We start from the raw sequence: 12,620 nt of genomic DNA on the forward strand, positions 1-12,620 counted from the left end.
CCCTTTCATACCTCTCATGTCACCTGTTAGGCTTTTAGGTGAGCAAATTGGAGAAGGATGGTGACTGTTCCTCCAGCTGCTGTTACTCATTGGGCTTCCTCCAGTGTTTCCTGACAAATCCGCTACCACTTTGTGTGCAGCACAAAAGTCTTTTTTGTGTGTGTGTTTTTCAGCAGGCTTTTTGAGGCTGAGAAGTTTCCAGCCCTTATTTTGGTGGGAGATATGGAGGGGGCACCGAGGAAGCCCTTCTTCACCCCCGCCGCTAAGGATCCTGGGGGAGGGTGGAGAGGTGGAGGACAGAAGGCAAGGGAAGCTACCCAGGTGTGCTGGGTGAATGCAAGACTTCTGCAGCTTCCAAGAAAGTGATGGCAGAGTCTTCAGGTAAAGGCAGGAGAGAGGCAGAAAAAGTGCAGATAATTAGCAATAGCTGGAGCAGAGTTCCACTTCCCTCTGTTCTAAAAGAATTCTACTTGCTCCTTCAGGGCTTGCAGGATTTTGAGGCCTGACAGATGACAGCAAAGCTATAAAAAAAAATGAAAAGAAAGTAAGAAAGAAACCCAGCAGAAGCCAAATTCTTAGCGATAGCTGGGGAAACAAATTGGGGAGGTCCTGCCAGCCACTGCTGGCAAGGAGGAGCAGAGGTTGCAATCTCTGCTTTTGCAAGGCTAACATTTTCTTTGAAACCGTGAATTCTAAAGTAGCAATCCTTGTTCTTCTAATTACTGAGTATGTGATTTGATGGTATTATGGGGCTGAAATAAATAAGGGGCATAGCATGGGTGGCTGGAAATAAGGGGCATAGCATGGGTTGCCGGTGCCCGGGGCGGGGCAAGTGTTGTGCCCCCTCCAATGGACTGGGCAATGGTTGGTCCCTTCACCAGCCAGCGTCTAATCAAGGGAGTCTCTCCTTACAAACGCATCCCAACCTGGGAGCAGAGATAAGGCAGAGAAACGCGAAGCCTTATGTGCTGCTGTGTTGCCTCGCCCTCCTGCCTTTGCAGTGAGAAGAAGAAGAAGAAGAGAAGAGTTTGGATTTGATATCCCGCTTGATCACTACCCGAAGAAGTCTCAGAGCAGCTAACATTCTCCTTTCCCTTCCTCCCCCACAACAAACACTCTGTGAGGTGAGTGGGGCTGAGAGACTTCAGAGAAGTGTGACTAGCTCAAGGTCACCCAGCAGCTGGATGTGGAGGAGCGGAGACGCGAACCCGGTTCACCGGATTACGAGTCTACCGCTCTTAACCACTACACCACACTGGCTCTCTGGGCAATGCACATGGCTCTAGCAGTGCTTTCCCACCTTCCTCTTCAGTGGGCAGCAGCGGCCCCCTCTCCCAGCCGTCCCAGGGTGTCCCTTCACTGGCCAGGAGGAGGAGGAGGTGGCAGCGCCACCCCAACCCTGACGGCCCGGCCTGAGCAGAGCTTGCCTTCCTGCAGCTGTGGCCTCAATGAGGGAGCTTGTTGTGGGAGCACCTGATTGCGCCCCCTCAGAAATTTGCACCCAAAAGAGTCATGGCTCCCTTGCCCTCCCACTGTGGCGGAATAATGCCTGCTGATGATTCAGGTCCATCATGGGTTAACCTATCACTCCCATGTTAGGTTGGTGTTCCCTAGGACGCGGAGCTAGTTGGCGTTCTAAAAGGAGGGGGAACAGCCTTGAAAGGCAGTTGGGGGTTTGGCAGTTGGGGGGTGGAGGGTTATAGAGAGAGAGAAAAGGAGAGGTTAGGCTTTGGGAAATGGGAGGAAAGGTCATTACCATTGCTAAAGGGATGCAGGAAATATTATAACAAAGCTGAATTACATGAGAAGAAGATTTGTACCAGTAATAACCCGAGACATCCATGTTTTCTAGTTACCTAATAAAGGTAACTGTGCTTAAACGTTCATTGACTGTGGCAGTGTATCAGTACCTTAAGAGGTGTGACTAAGAGGAGAGAACAAAGCTTTCATGTGGAAGAGGAAACTGTTTGCTTATTCTCCTGTCATACAGAGGGCTGGACAGTGAAGCCAAGTGTGCCACTTATTTGCCTAAAGGGGAGGCAAACTGCAGTAGTTGGGAATCCTGGGAGGGAGATCCCACAGGTGGCAAGAGGTTTTCAACCGTAGAGCCCTGAAGTACCCCAGAGACAACTCCCGTATGAAGGATTCATCCTAGTTGTCAGTGAAACCTAGGGAGAGTCACTGTTGGGGAAGTATTGAAGGGGAGGGAATAGGATCCCTCACACCCACGCTATGCCATGGGCTGAAATGAAAATCTGAAAGTTAATAGAACTTGCCATTGCTTTCCAAAAACAGAGGTTGATTGGAAAGAGGTCAGAGAAGTACAGTAAGTCATACAGGGAGACAGTGGACAACTCTCCATCATGGATGAGTGGAGCCTTGCCAAAGGCTTCAGTTATTAACATATTCCTCACACTTTTTTGGAAATTAATCTGGGGTGTGAGTGGGGCTGAATTCTTAAAAAAAAACACCACACATTTGAACTGTAAATTTCTACTTTAGTTTTTAAAATGGTACCTTCTTTTCTATTATTTACATGGTGCCATCATTGCACGAAGTGCTTTACAGAGCAACATTGGCGGGGATTGGGGGAGACAGGCCCTGCCCCAAGGAGCTTACAGTCTTAAGTTCAACACAGGAGGGAGCTGCAAATCGAGGTGGGTGGGAGGATAACAGAGGAGGAAAAAGAATATATTCAGTTCAGTTGCACATATTTGGGCCGATGACATTTTTATTCACCGTAAATATGGGTTAATCTAAAAACAAAGTTAGTCAATGCAATAGCCTCAAATACAGGATACTTATGGAGTTTATAAAAAAGCATGTGGACACCCCAGCTCCTAAAACAAGAGACAAAATATTGGATTCATCTTCAATAACATTAACCCAACTAAAATTGTTTTTCCAATAATTTATTTCCCAATACTGTCTGAATTTCCAAAGAATGTCAAGGTGATGGCTATATATATATATATATATTCCTTTCCTACAATCTAATATGGGATGTCAGATTTAATAAATCTGTTGTAAGCCAGCAGTTATTTCACCACGGCTGTCTGGCTGGAGATTAACGCTGCCATCCTGTGCACATGGGGACTGTCCCTGAGGACTATCAGCGGCAGAAGGAGAGGCAAAATAAGTTGAGGATGTTGTGATATTATTACAAGCCGAGCTGCAAAAGCCTCAGCAGCGAGGCTCACATGACTATGTGTCTGTTTTCATCCTGTGTAGAAAGCCACTAGTCCTTCCAGCTTTCTCACACACGTGATGTTTTTGTACTGTACTATTGTATCTTACTTTCGTTTCTGGCTCAGAGATGCTGGACACCCTAATGCACAGCTCTGACTTACTGAGCTTGCAAGCAGAGACATACTCTGCATTTTATCTGCAATAAAGTAGTTTTTAGCCTTAATGGCTTGTGTTTGTTGTTCTTCACGCTGGAGAGCAGTCACATATTATCAATGTGCCCCTGGACGTTTCATAACAGAGGCTTCGCAAGCAGAGGCAGCCCATAGCTCCTGCCTCCCAACATGTCCCTTCCTGTCTCCTCTGGAGCCAGAGCCAACCCCCAAACTGGTTTTAAGAAAGAAGTTAGGCAGGTGCTGACTGAAAGCAGATTGAGGTTGGTGTTGCAGTGGTCCATTCACACTAACGGCCCAGCCTCCACTGAGTGAACCATGCTTTGAAGACATAGCTCAGTCCCCGAGGAAGCAATTCCTAAAAACTTGGGAAATACCGTATTTTTCGCTCCATAGGGCGCACCGGACCATAGGGCGCACCTCGTTTTTAGAGGAGGAAACAAGAAAAAAAAATATTTTTTCTGGTTTTCCTCTTCTAAAAGCCCTGGTTTTTTTTTTTGAGGATCAGCTAAAAGTTTTGCAGCTTTTTTTGCAAAGGGAAAAGCCCTGGTTTTTTGAGGATCAGCTAAAAGTTTTGCAGCTTTTTTGCAAAGGGAAAAGCCCTGTTTTTTTAGGATCAGCTAAAAGTTTTGCAGCTTTTTTGCAAAGGGAAAAGCCCTGTTTTTTTGAGGATCAGCTAAAAGTTTTGCAGCTTTTTTTGCAAAGGGGGAAAAACAAAGAGGAAAAGCCCCATTTTTATGGGGCTCAACTCACATTTCTGCAGCTTCTAAAGGAAAGGGAGCCTTTTCTACAGTTTCCAGACAGATAATCTAATCAGCCAGTCAGTCACATGTCGCTGGGGAAACAAACAACCTCCCTCTGCAGCACATTCAACAATGGAGGGCGGGGCTGAAAGGGAGCCGGGACTCTTATCTCTCTCCCGATCTCTTGCTGATCAGCTGCTGAGCGGGGTTCTTTCAACACTCCCTTTTCTCTTTGTAAAATAAAAAAGCATGATCCTCTTTTGGCCCCTGGGCAATTCAGCTCCAGGGACCACCATTCGCTCCATAAGACGCACAGATATTTCCCCTTACTTTTTAGGAGGGGAAAAAGTGTGTCTTATGGAGCGAAAAATACAGTAGGTGGTGTTGGCCTCCTAACAAGTCCCTTCCTGTCTCCTCTGCTGGTCTCCATGGGCAGAGCCCGGCTTATAGGTGGCACTGGGTGCGGTGTGTCACGTGCAGTCAGGTTCTGAGCCTATGCATACCAGATACCATCCAAAGAGCTTAAAAAACAGTTGAAAACAAAACAGAAAACAGCAGATATATTTGGGAGGGGGGAACACACCAACCCCCCCCCAAAAAGGTGCCAATTTACCCAGCTGGGAAAGTCTTTTGGGGCAAAAATTTCTTCAGTTGTTTCCAGAAAGTGGGTGTCTGTTGTGTCTTGACAAGGAATGATGCTCTACAGAAGAGGAGCAGCAATTATAGAGAAATGCAATGGTTTTCCTAGAATCATAGAATTGGAAGAGACCGTGAGGTTCAGCCACTCCAATCCTCTGCAATGTAGGAATTTCTTTTGCTTAAAGTGGGGCTTGAACCCGCAGCCCTGAGGTAAGAGTCTCCTGCTCTACAGACTGAGCTACCCACTCTGTTCTATATTTGCTATATAATTTAATCAGCTGCCCCCTCCCCAAGTATTTCAAAATATGAAATATTCTGGAATAGCAATTAATGGGAAACAACCTTGCATTGACTTCTGTCATCCCCACTGCGAGATAGTGGTTTAAAGACACAGTCCTTCCACCAAATGGAGTGTTAGCAGGGAATATATGTCACTGCTGCATAATTTGCCTCGGAAGAAGAGATACCAAAATGCACTGGGAAACAACAAAATAAAATAAAATAATTCCTTCCAGTAGCACCTTAGAGACCAACTAAGTTTGTTCTTGGTATGAGCTTTCGTGTGCATGCACACTTCTTCAGATATCTGAAGAAGTGTGCATGCACAGTATCTGAAGAAGTGTGCATGCACACGAAAGCTCATACCAAGGACAAACTTAGTTGGTCTCTAAGGTGCTACTGGAAGGAATTTTTTATTTTATTTTGGTTTGACTATGGCAGACCAACACGGCTACCTACCTGTAACTGGGAAACAACAAGCAACTGCATTCACACCTACCTGGTTTTGCCTGTTGCAGTCTGGGTGTAGCCCTCTATTTTTGCATTTGCCCCCTGGGGTATGGCCAGGTTGTTCACACACACTCCAGCTCCTCCTGCATCTTATCTTGGAGCATCTAAGGGCTTACTCTCCCCAGAGCACCACCTGCAGCCCTTTTCTGCTTCTGCTTAGAGAGTGCACTACAGGTATGTCAAAGGTGTGGCATGGCAGAGCCTCTGCATAGAGGAGGCACAGATAGGGAGAGGAGGGCTGTGCCGTAGCCCAGTCAAGCCCCTCTGCACCCTGTTCTTTGTGCAAAGGGAGAGAAGGATCAGAGACCTAGGTGACTCATAGAACCATAGAATGGTGGAGTTGGAAGGCACCCCAAGGGTCATCTAGTCCAAGCCCCTGCAATGCAGGAATCTCAGCTAAAGCATCCATGACAGAGGGCCATCCAACCTCTGATTAAAAACCTCCAAGGAAGGAGAGTCCACAACCACCTGGAATCAAATGATAAAACTGCCCCATTTCCTTTTTTAAAATTTAATTTTTATTAATTCATTTTGTTTAACAAAAAAAGAAAAAAGGTAACAAAGTATTACAACTGCTATTATATAATATTACTGAATAAAATTTTACATCCCACATAGTCGTATCTGTGTCTTATTGTTTATATCTTAAGAGAAAACTAAAAGAAAAAATAATTTCAGCCCAAAAGTATAATAACAACTTTACTTCCATGCCAGCTTTTGAGTGCTAAAGGAAAGGCAAAGAGTTGGGGAAAGATGGATATATAATATGGCGGAATGTACTGGAAAATATCTGAACGAAGTAGAATTGTTTGATCTACATTCAGTAATAAGAGAGGTAGACGCATGGGGAATTGACAGGAAGTCTGATTTGTGAAATTAAAGTTTTGTCAAGTTAAGTTTGTTATGTCTATGTAGGTAAGAGAGTTTAGGTATATATAGGTATGTATAAGTAAGTGGATGTATGGACTATCTAAAACTGCCCCATTTCCATTGTTACTCGAGTTTGCTATGTGCCAGGGATTTTTTTTCCTTGGAGGAGACCCAAAGCAGTGCAGTCGAGGTCAAACTTTACCACTTGGTCCTCTACCTTCTTAAAGGATGGTGACTTTCCAGGTGTTGAGTGTTGCTTTCCGGTGCTATCATTCCTGCTGACATCCTGTTCTGTCTTGGCAGAGGAGCTACAGTCCCTGGTGAAGAAGTTCCCTGTGGACCACTTCCTGAACTTAACAGCCATCTCCCAGTACTGGGCAATGGACCTTGATATTCAGCACCGCTATCAGAAGTTGGGCAGCACCTTGAAGATGCTCTCCAAGAAGACCCATCGGATTGTCCGGCGTCTTTTCAATCTGGCCAAACGCTGCCACAGGCAACCTCGCTTCAGGCTACCCAAGGAGAGGTCTGGTATATTTTTTGGACAGCTTTGCTTGGGCACAAGCCAGTACAAAGATAGATATGCCTCCAGCCCGCTATGTTCTGTGTGCTGAAGCATGTCTAAACTCTGTTTGGATTGTGGCCGTTGTCTTTTGGGGTCCAAGCGGGAAGGGTCTGTCATGGGAACTAGTATAAAATATGGAATCTGAAGCCCCCCAAGAGGCTTAGTGATGTTCTACATGTTACACAGACTGGGAAGGAGTTGCATACATACATACCGGTACATAGATACAGGTAGAGATAAATAGGTAGATAGATATAGATAGATAGATAGATAGATAGATAGATAGATAGATAGATAGATAGATGATAGATAGATAGATAGATAGATAGATAGATAGATAGATAGATAGATAGATATAGATGGTATAGATAGATAGAGATAGATAGATGATAGATATAGATCAGGCACGTCCAACAGGTAGATCGTGATCTACCGGTAGATCACTGGACGTCTGTGGTAGATCACTGGCTCCCCCAAAGAAGCTCAACAACTTCGGCTCCCCTAAGAGAAGCTCAATTTTTTTGCCCTGCACCACCCAAAAACGGGGCTTTCCTCCTCCCCAAAAAAGCTCAACAACTTTGACCTGAACCCCCCAAAAGGGGTGGATCACTGCCAGTTTTTAACTCTGTATGTAGATCACAGTCTCTTAGGAGTTGGCAACCCCTGATATAGATGATAGATAATGATGATGATGATGATGATGATGATACATACATGCATACATGCATACATACATACATACATATATACATACATACATACATGGTAAAGGGACCCCTGACCATTAGGTCCAGTCATGGACGACTCTGGGGTTGCGGCGCTCATCTCGCTTTACAGCTTCCAGTTCATGTGGCCAGCATGACTAAGCTGCTTTCTGGCGAACCAGAGCAGTGCACAGAACCGTCGTTTACCTTACCGCCAGGGCGGTACCTATTTACCTACTTGCACTGGTGTGCTTTCGAACTGCTAGGTGGGCAGGAGCTGGGACCGAGCAACAGGAGCTCACCCTGTCGCGGGGATTCGAACCGCCGACCTTCTGATCGGCAAGCCCTAGGCTCTGTGGTTTAGACCAAAGCGCCACCCGCGTCTGGAAAGTGTGTATACTTCATGCAATACTAAGGTTTACTGCAGAAGGATTCGCTTTCTTTTTTTAGGGGGTGACTGAAACATGGGAAATGGCTCAGCCTAATTATACATGTCTTTGCTGTGTTGATGCAGAGTTAACTTTTCATCTGCTTTGTGCCTTCTTCTGTCAGGCCCTTGACGTACTGGTGGAGCCATGCTCAGTCCCTCCTCTATTGCAGTGAGACCTCTGTGCCAGGAATGTTTGTGGAAGAAAGCCACAGCTGCAACTGCCCCCATGACCAGCCCTCCTGCCAGGGGACTATCCCATGTGCCTTGGGCGAAGGACCAGGATGTGCTGCCTGCGCAGAGGACAACGCCACCCAGTGTGGGTCCTGCAACCATGGCTATGTGCTCACCCTGGGACTGTGCCGCCCAGAGGTGGCAGAGTCCCTGGAGCACTATATAGGTTTGGAGACAGACTTGCAGGACTTGGAGCTCAAGTACCTTTTGCAGAAGCGGGACAGCCGCATTGAAGTGCACTCCATCTTCATCAGCAATGACATGCGCCTGGGGACCTGGTTTGACCCCTCCTGGAGGAAGAGGATGCTGGTAACCCTGAAGAGCAACAAGTACAAGCCAGGTTTGGTCCACCTCATGCTGGCCCTCTCCCTCCAGATCTGTCTCACCAAGAACAGCACCCTGGAGCCAGTCATGGCCATCTACGTCAACCCATTTGGGGGCAGCCACTCGGAGAGCTGGTTCATGCCCACCAATGAAACTGGCTTTCCCGACTGGGAAAGGACTAACGTGGATGCCTCTGGCCAGTGCCAAAACTGGACCCTCACTTTAGGCAACAAGTGGAAGACCTTCTTTGAGACAGTCCATGTCTACCTGAGGAGTCGCATCAAATCTCTCAACGACAGCTCAAACGAAACCATATTTTATGAGCCTTTGGAGATGGATTCTTCCAAGAACCTAGGCTACATGAGGATCAATAGCTTGCAGGTTTTTGGCTACAGCCTGCCCTTTGAGTCTGACGCCATTCGGGACCTTGTCCTCCAGCTGGATTACCCGTATACTCAAGGCTCTCAAGACTCCGCTATATTGCAACTGATTGAGATCAGGGACCGGGTCAACCGCCTCTCTCCACCCGGGAAAATCCGCCTTGATCTTTTCTCTTGCTTGCTCCGGCACAGGCTCAAGCTGGCCAACAACGAGGTAAGTCGCATCCAGTCCACCCTGCAGGCCTTCAATGCCAAATTGCCAAACCCAGTGGAGTATGAGACTGGTAAACTGTGCAGCTAGCCTTGGGAGTGGGGCAGGGCCGGTCCTTGTAGCTCCCGGAGGGGAGGACTGGGGAATGAGAAGTCGAGACTTCCAATGGCCTTACTTTCATGCCAGCCGTGCTCTTCGGCGAGACAGCCAGCTGCCAGCCTGTAAGACTCCAGCGTTTGCAGACTCTGTGGCACCAAACCCGGCAACGAGATGCGGCACAAATCTCTGGCACGACAGCAGCTAAGAAGAGACCAAACGGCAGGGCTGCTGCTGCTGCAAACATCTTGCTTCGGTTGCTGAGGAGTCTGCATTGCACCCTCTCTTCTCTTGCAGGCTGCGTTTGTGGAGCATGCAAGAAAATGTACAGGCCCACGAAGAAACCAGGAGATGGAGACATAGAAGGGAGAGGGAGAGAGACATGACCGAGGGCTAAACTTGTGGGAATGGCACTAAAGACTTGGACTTTGTGATCTGGTCAGTAGCCCTTAAACACACAGAGAGAGGAGCAGCAAAAGGATTGAACGAGGATTCTGTCGAGTGCTTCAAAAAACCACCCACTTAGGAGAACCGTTCTTTGGCCCTTGCCTCCCTTGGCGCAGTTTACTTTTGTATTGTTTTTATGGGTGTTTCTAACAATGTCATCGCCTTTACATCCTCCGCATTACTTTCTAAAGCTGCCACCCTAAGCACACTTTCTTGGACATCGGTGGAAGTCAGTTCCTCGCACCAGTGAAACTCGCTCCTCTTAAAGCAATGAGTTTGAGAACCCGGTGCAGAGCCCTGATTTCAGCTGCCCGACCACCACCTTGGATCCACAATTTTGCTTTGTGCCCTGATCCACCCCTCTGGGGTGAGATCTTTTCAGGAACTGGTGAGTGGTAGCGTTTGGCACATGAAAAGTGTGCCTAAATTGCCCCTTTCTCTCAACCACCCCCAGGGAACATGTCACCCTCTTCTGTTCCATTCACATCACATGGTCCTGTCACACAAAGCTAATTTCACCAGGGGGGAATACACTTTTGAAGAGTGTTCCCAGTGGCGCACAGGCAGTTTTTAAATGGGTATTCAGAGCCCAATGGATGATTGGCCTTTCAAGCGTTTATTTATTATGTATTGGTTTTAACTGATTGGCTTAAAAAACAACAACACATTTCTGCTTTTGCATTTTTTAAATTTGGAGTGGGGTGTTCGTTTTCAGTTGACTCCTCCAGCTGAGTTACACATCTTATCCAAACATTTGTTTTACTATATTTTGTAAGGGGTGGGATGAGGGAGAAATTGTTATGTTATGTTTTGGTTTGGTTTTTTTGGAGGGGGAAAAAGGGAAAGCAGTAAACAAATCAAAATTGACTAAATGGCTTCTTTAATAGATGGAGTGTGTGTGTGTGTGTGTGTGTGTGTGTGTGTGTTTGTGTGTGTGTGTAAGTGCAAAGACGTCTGGGTGCAAAGAAATATGTAGTATGGGGTGGGTGTGTTTGCAAATTTATACTCATGCAAATGTTTACTCCAGCAGTAATAATAATAATAATAATATTTATTATTTGTACCCCGCTAATCTGGCTGGATTTCCCCAGCCACTCTGGGCGGCTTCCAACAAAAATCAAATACACATTAAAATATCACACATTAAAAACTTCCCTAAACAGGGCTGCCTTCAGATGTCCTCTAAATGTCTGGTAGTTGTCTATCTCTTTGACATCTGAAGGGAGGGCGTTCCACAGGGCGGGTGCCACTACCGAGAAGGCCCTCTGCCTGGTTCCCTGTAGCTTTGCTTCTCGCAGTGAGGGAACCGCCAGAAGGCCCTCGGCGCTGGATCTCAGTGTCCCGGCAGAACGATGGGGGTAGTAACTTGGGCAGTGAGGCACCTCACCCCTGGACTATCAGTTTACTCCCCCCCTGAAGCGGTAGAGATGAAGTTGTTGCTGGAGTAAACTAGAACCATTTGAATGTGGGAGCACAACTGTACCTTTCCAGGGAACTGATACTGAATGTTGGGCACTGGGTGAAAAATGTAAAAATGATGATAATGGAACTAGATAAATATCATCTCACAGAGTGTATCCCACTATTCCACCAAGAAGATCAACAGGGCTTTTTTTTTTTTTTTAGCCTCAAAGCAACCTCTCTGGTAGTAGGTGACATTGATAGTTGGCAATTTATCCACAACCATCTGGTAACATTTTGCCAATGCAAGTTGTAAGGCGGCTTAGTGGCTGCTCATGAGTAACCAGCCTGATGCGAGGCTTCTAAAACTACCGGTAACTTCTTTAATGGTGCAAATATTTACAGTGCAGTACAAGAAAGAACGTCCAGCTCATCCTTCGGCAGAGTCCAGGAATGACCCCCTCCAGTTCTTTGCCCAGCAAAAAAGGCGCGGGATGCGAAACCCCCGCCTACTCCCCCTGCGTCTTTCCCCTCTGCGCAAAAGGGGAGACGGAAGGGGCGCCTCCCTTCCAGCCTCTGCTCGGTGCGAAGGCTCTCCTCCCCTGTCAGAGCCCTGGTCTCCATTTCCTGCTCCCATCTCCCCCTCCCCACTCAAAAGATCACTGCTTCCCCTACCGGATGAAGACGAGTTGCTCAGCATCTGAGACGGGGGGCTCTCGATACTGATAAAGCCCTGGCACCACCTTGCCTTCCGCCGAGGGCCGTTCTCTGACACAAGTAAATGGATGTTCTAACAGCCACCTGATCAGCTACAGTTCTATGGCATGTGGAGAGAGTCCTGTGGGAGGAAAAGACGGAAACCTATGACCCATGAGTGTGGGGTACTTAATAATAGAATCAGCTGGGTGCCTAGATTCAAAACATGAAGCTAAATTCACTCACTCTCCAGCAGGAGGGAGCCCCGAGTAGCAGTAGAGTCACAAACACAAACAGCAGTATAGCGTTAGGAATATGGGTTGTTTGACCTTTTAATCCCATTTAGTCCACTCGCAAAGAGTGCTCCTCTTTCTACCCCTCTCACAGTGAAGAGACCACACATTGTTAAGTAAGTTTCAAAAGTTGTACTTACAAAAATTTCCAAATGTCAGATTGATGCATTTATCCGAGCAGCAGCAAGGAGAACACAGGCAGAATATTATTGAGTAGAGAACACAGAAACATAATTTCAAACACGTGCTCTGAGCTTGCAAGCTCACTTAGGCACATCTTCTTGGGTCAATTACATGACATAGAGGGAAAGGGCACAGGAAGAGAAGGCTTCACTTCCTCCCTCATCAGAGAAGAGGGTGTGTGACCTAGCTGAGTCTAGGAATGCAGCTCCATTGTCTTAACCCCTTCATGCGCTAACTAGCACTCATGCATATTTTTGTT

At 46.8% G+C, this 12,620-nt stretch overlaps 1 protein-coding gene across 1 annotated transcript in view; it reads left to right on the forward strand.

Annotated features, from left to right (window-relative positions):
* Positions 1–10,032, forward strand: part of BRINP2 (BMP/retinoic acid inducible neural specific 2) — a 40,650-nt gene extending 30,618 nt beyond the window's left edge. Inside the window, exons 6-7 of the mRNA XM_033151265.1 lie at positions 6,704–6,926; positions 8,222–10,032. Coding sequence (XP_033007156.1) covers positions 6,704–6,926; positions 8,222–9,335 — 1,337 coding nt within the window. The 3' untranslated portion in view covers positions 9,336–10,032. The remainder of the gene's footprint in view (positions 1–6,703; positions 6,927–8,221) is intronic.
* The last annotated feature ends 2,588 nt before the right edge of the window (positions 10,033–12,620 follow it).

This window comes from Lacerta agilis, chromosome 6 (assembly GCF_009819535.1).
Source record: "Lacerta agilis isolate rLacAgi1 chromosome 6, rLacAgi1.pri, whole genome shotgun sequence".
Classification (NCBI taxonomy): Eukaryota; Metazoa; Chordata; class Lepidosauria; order Squamata; family Lacertidae; genus Lacerta; species Lacerta agilis.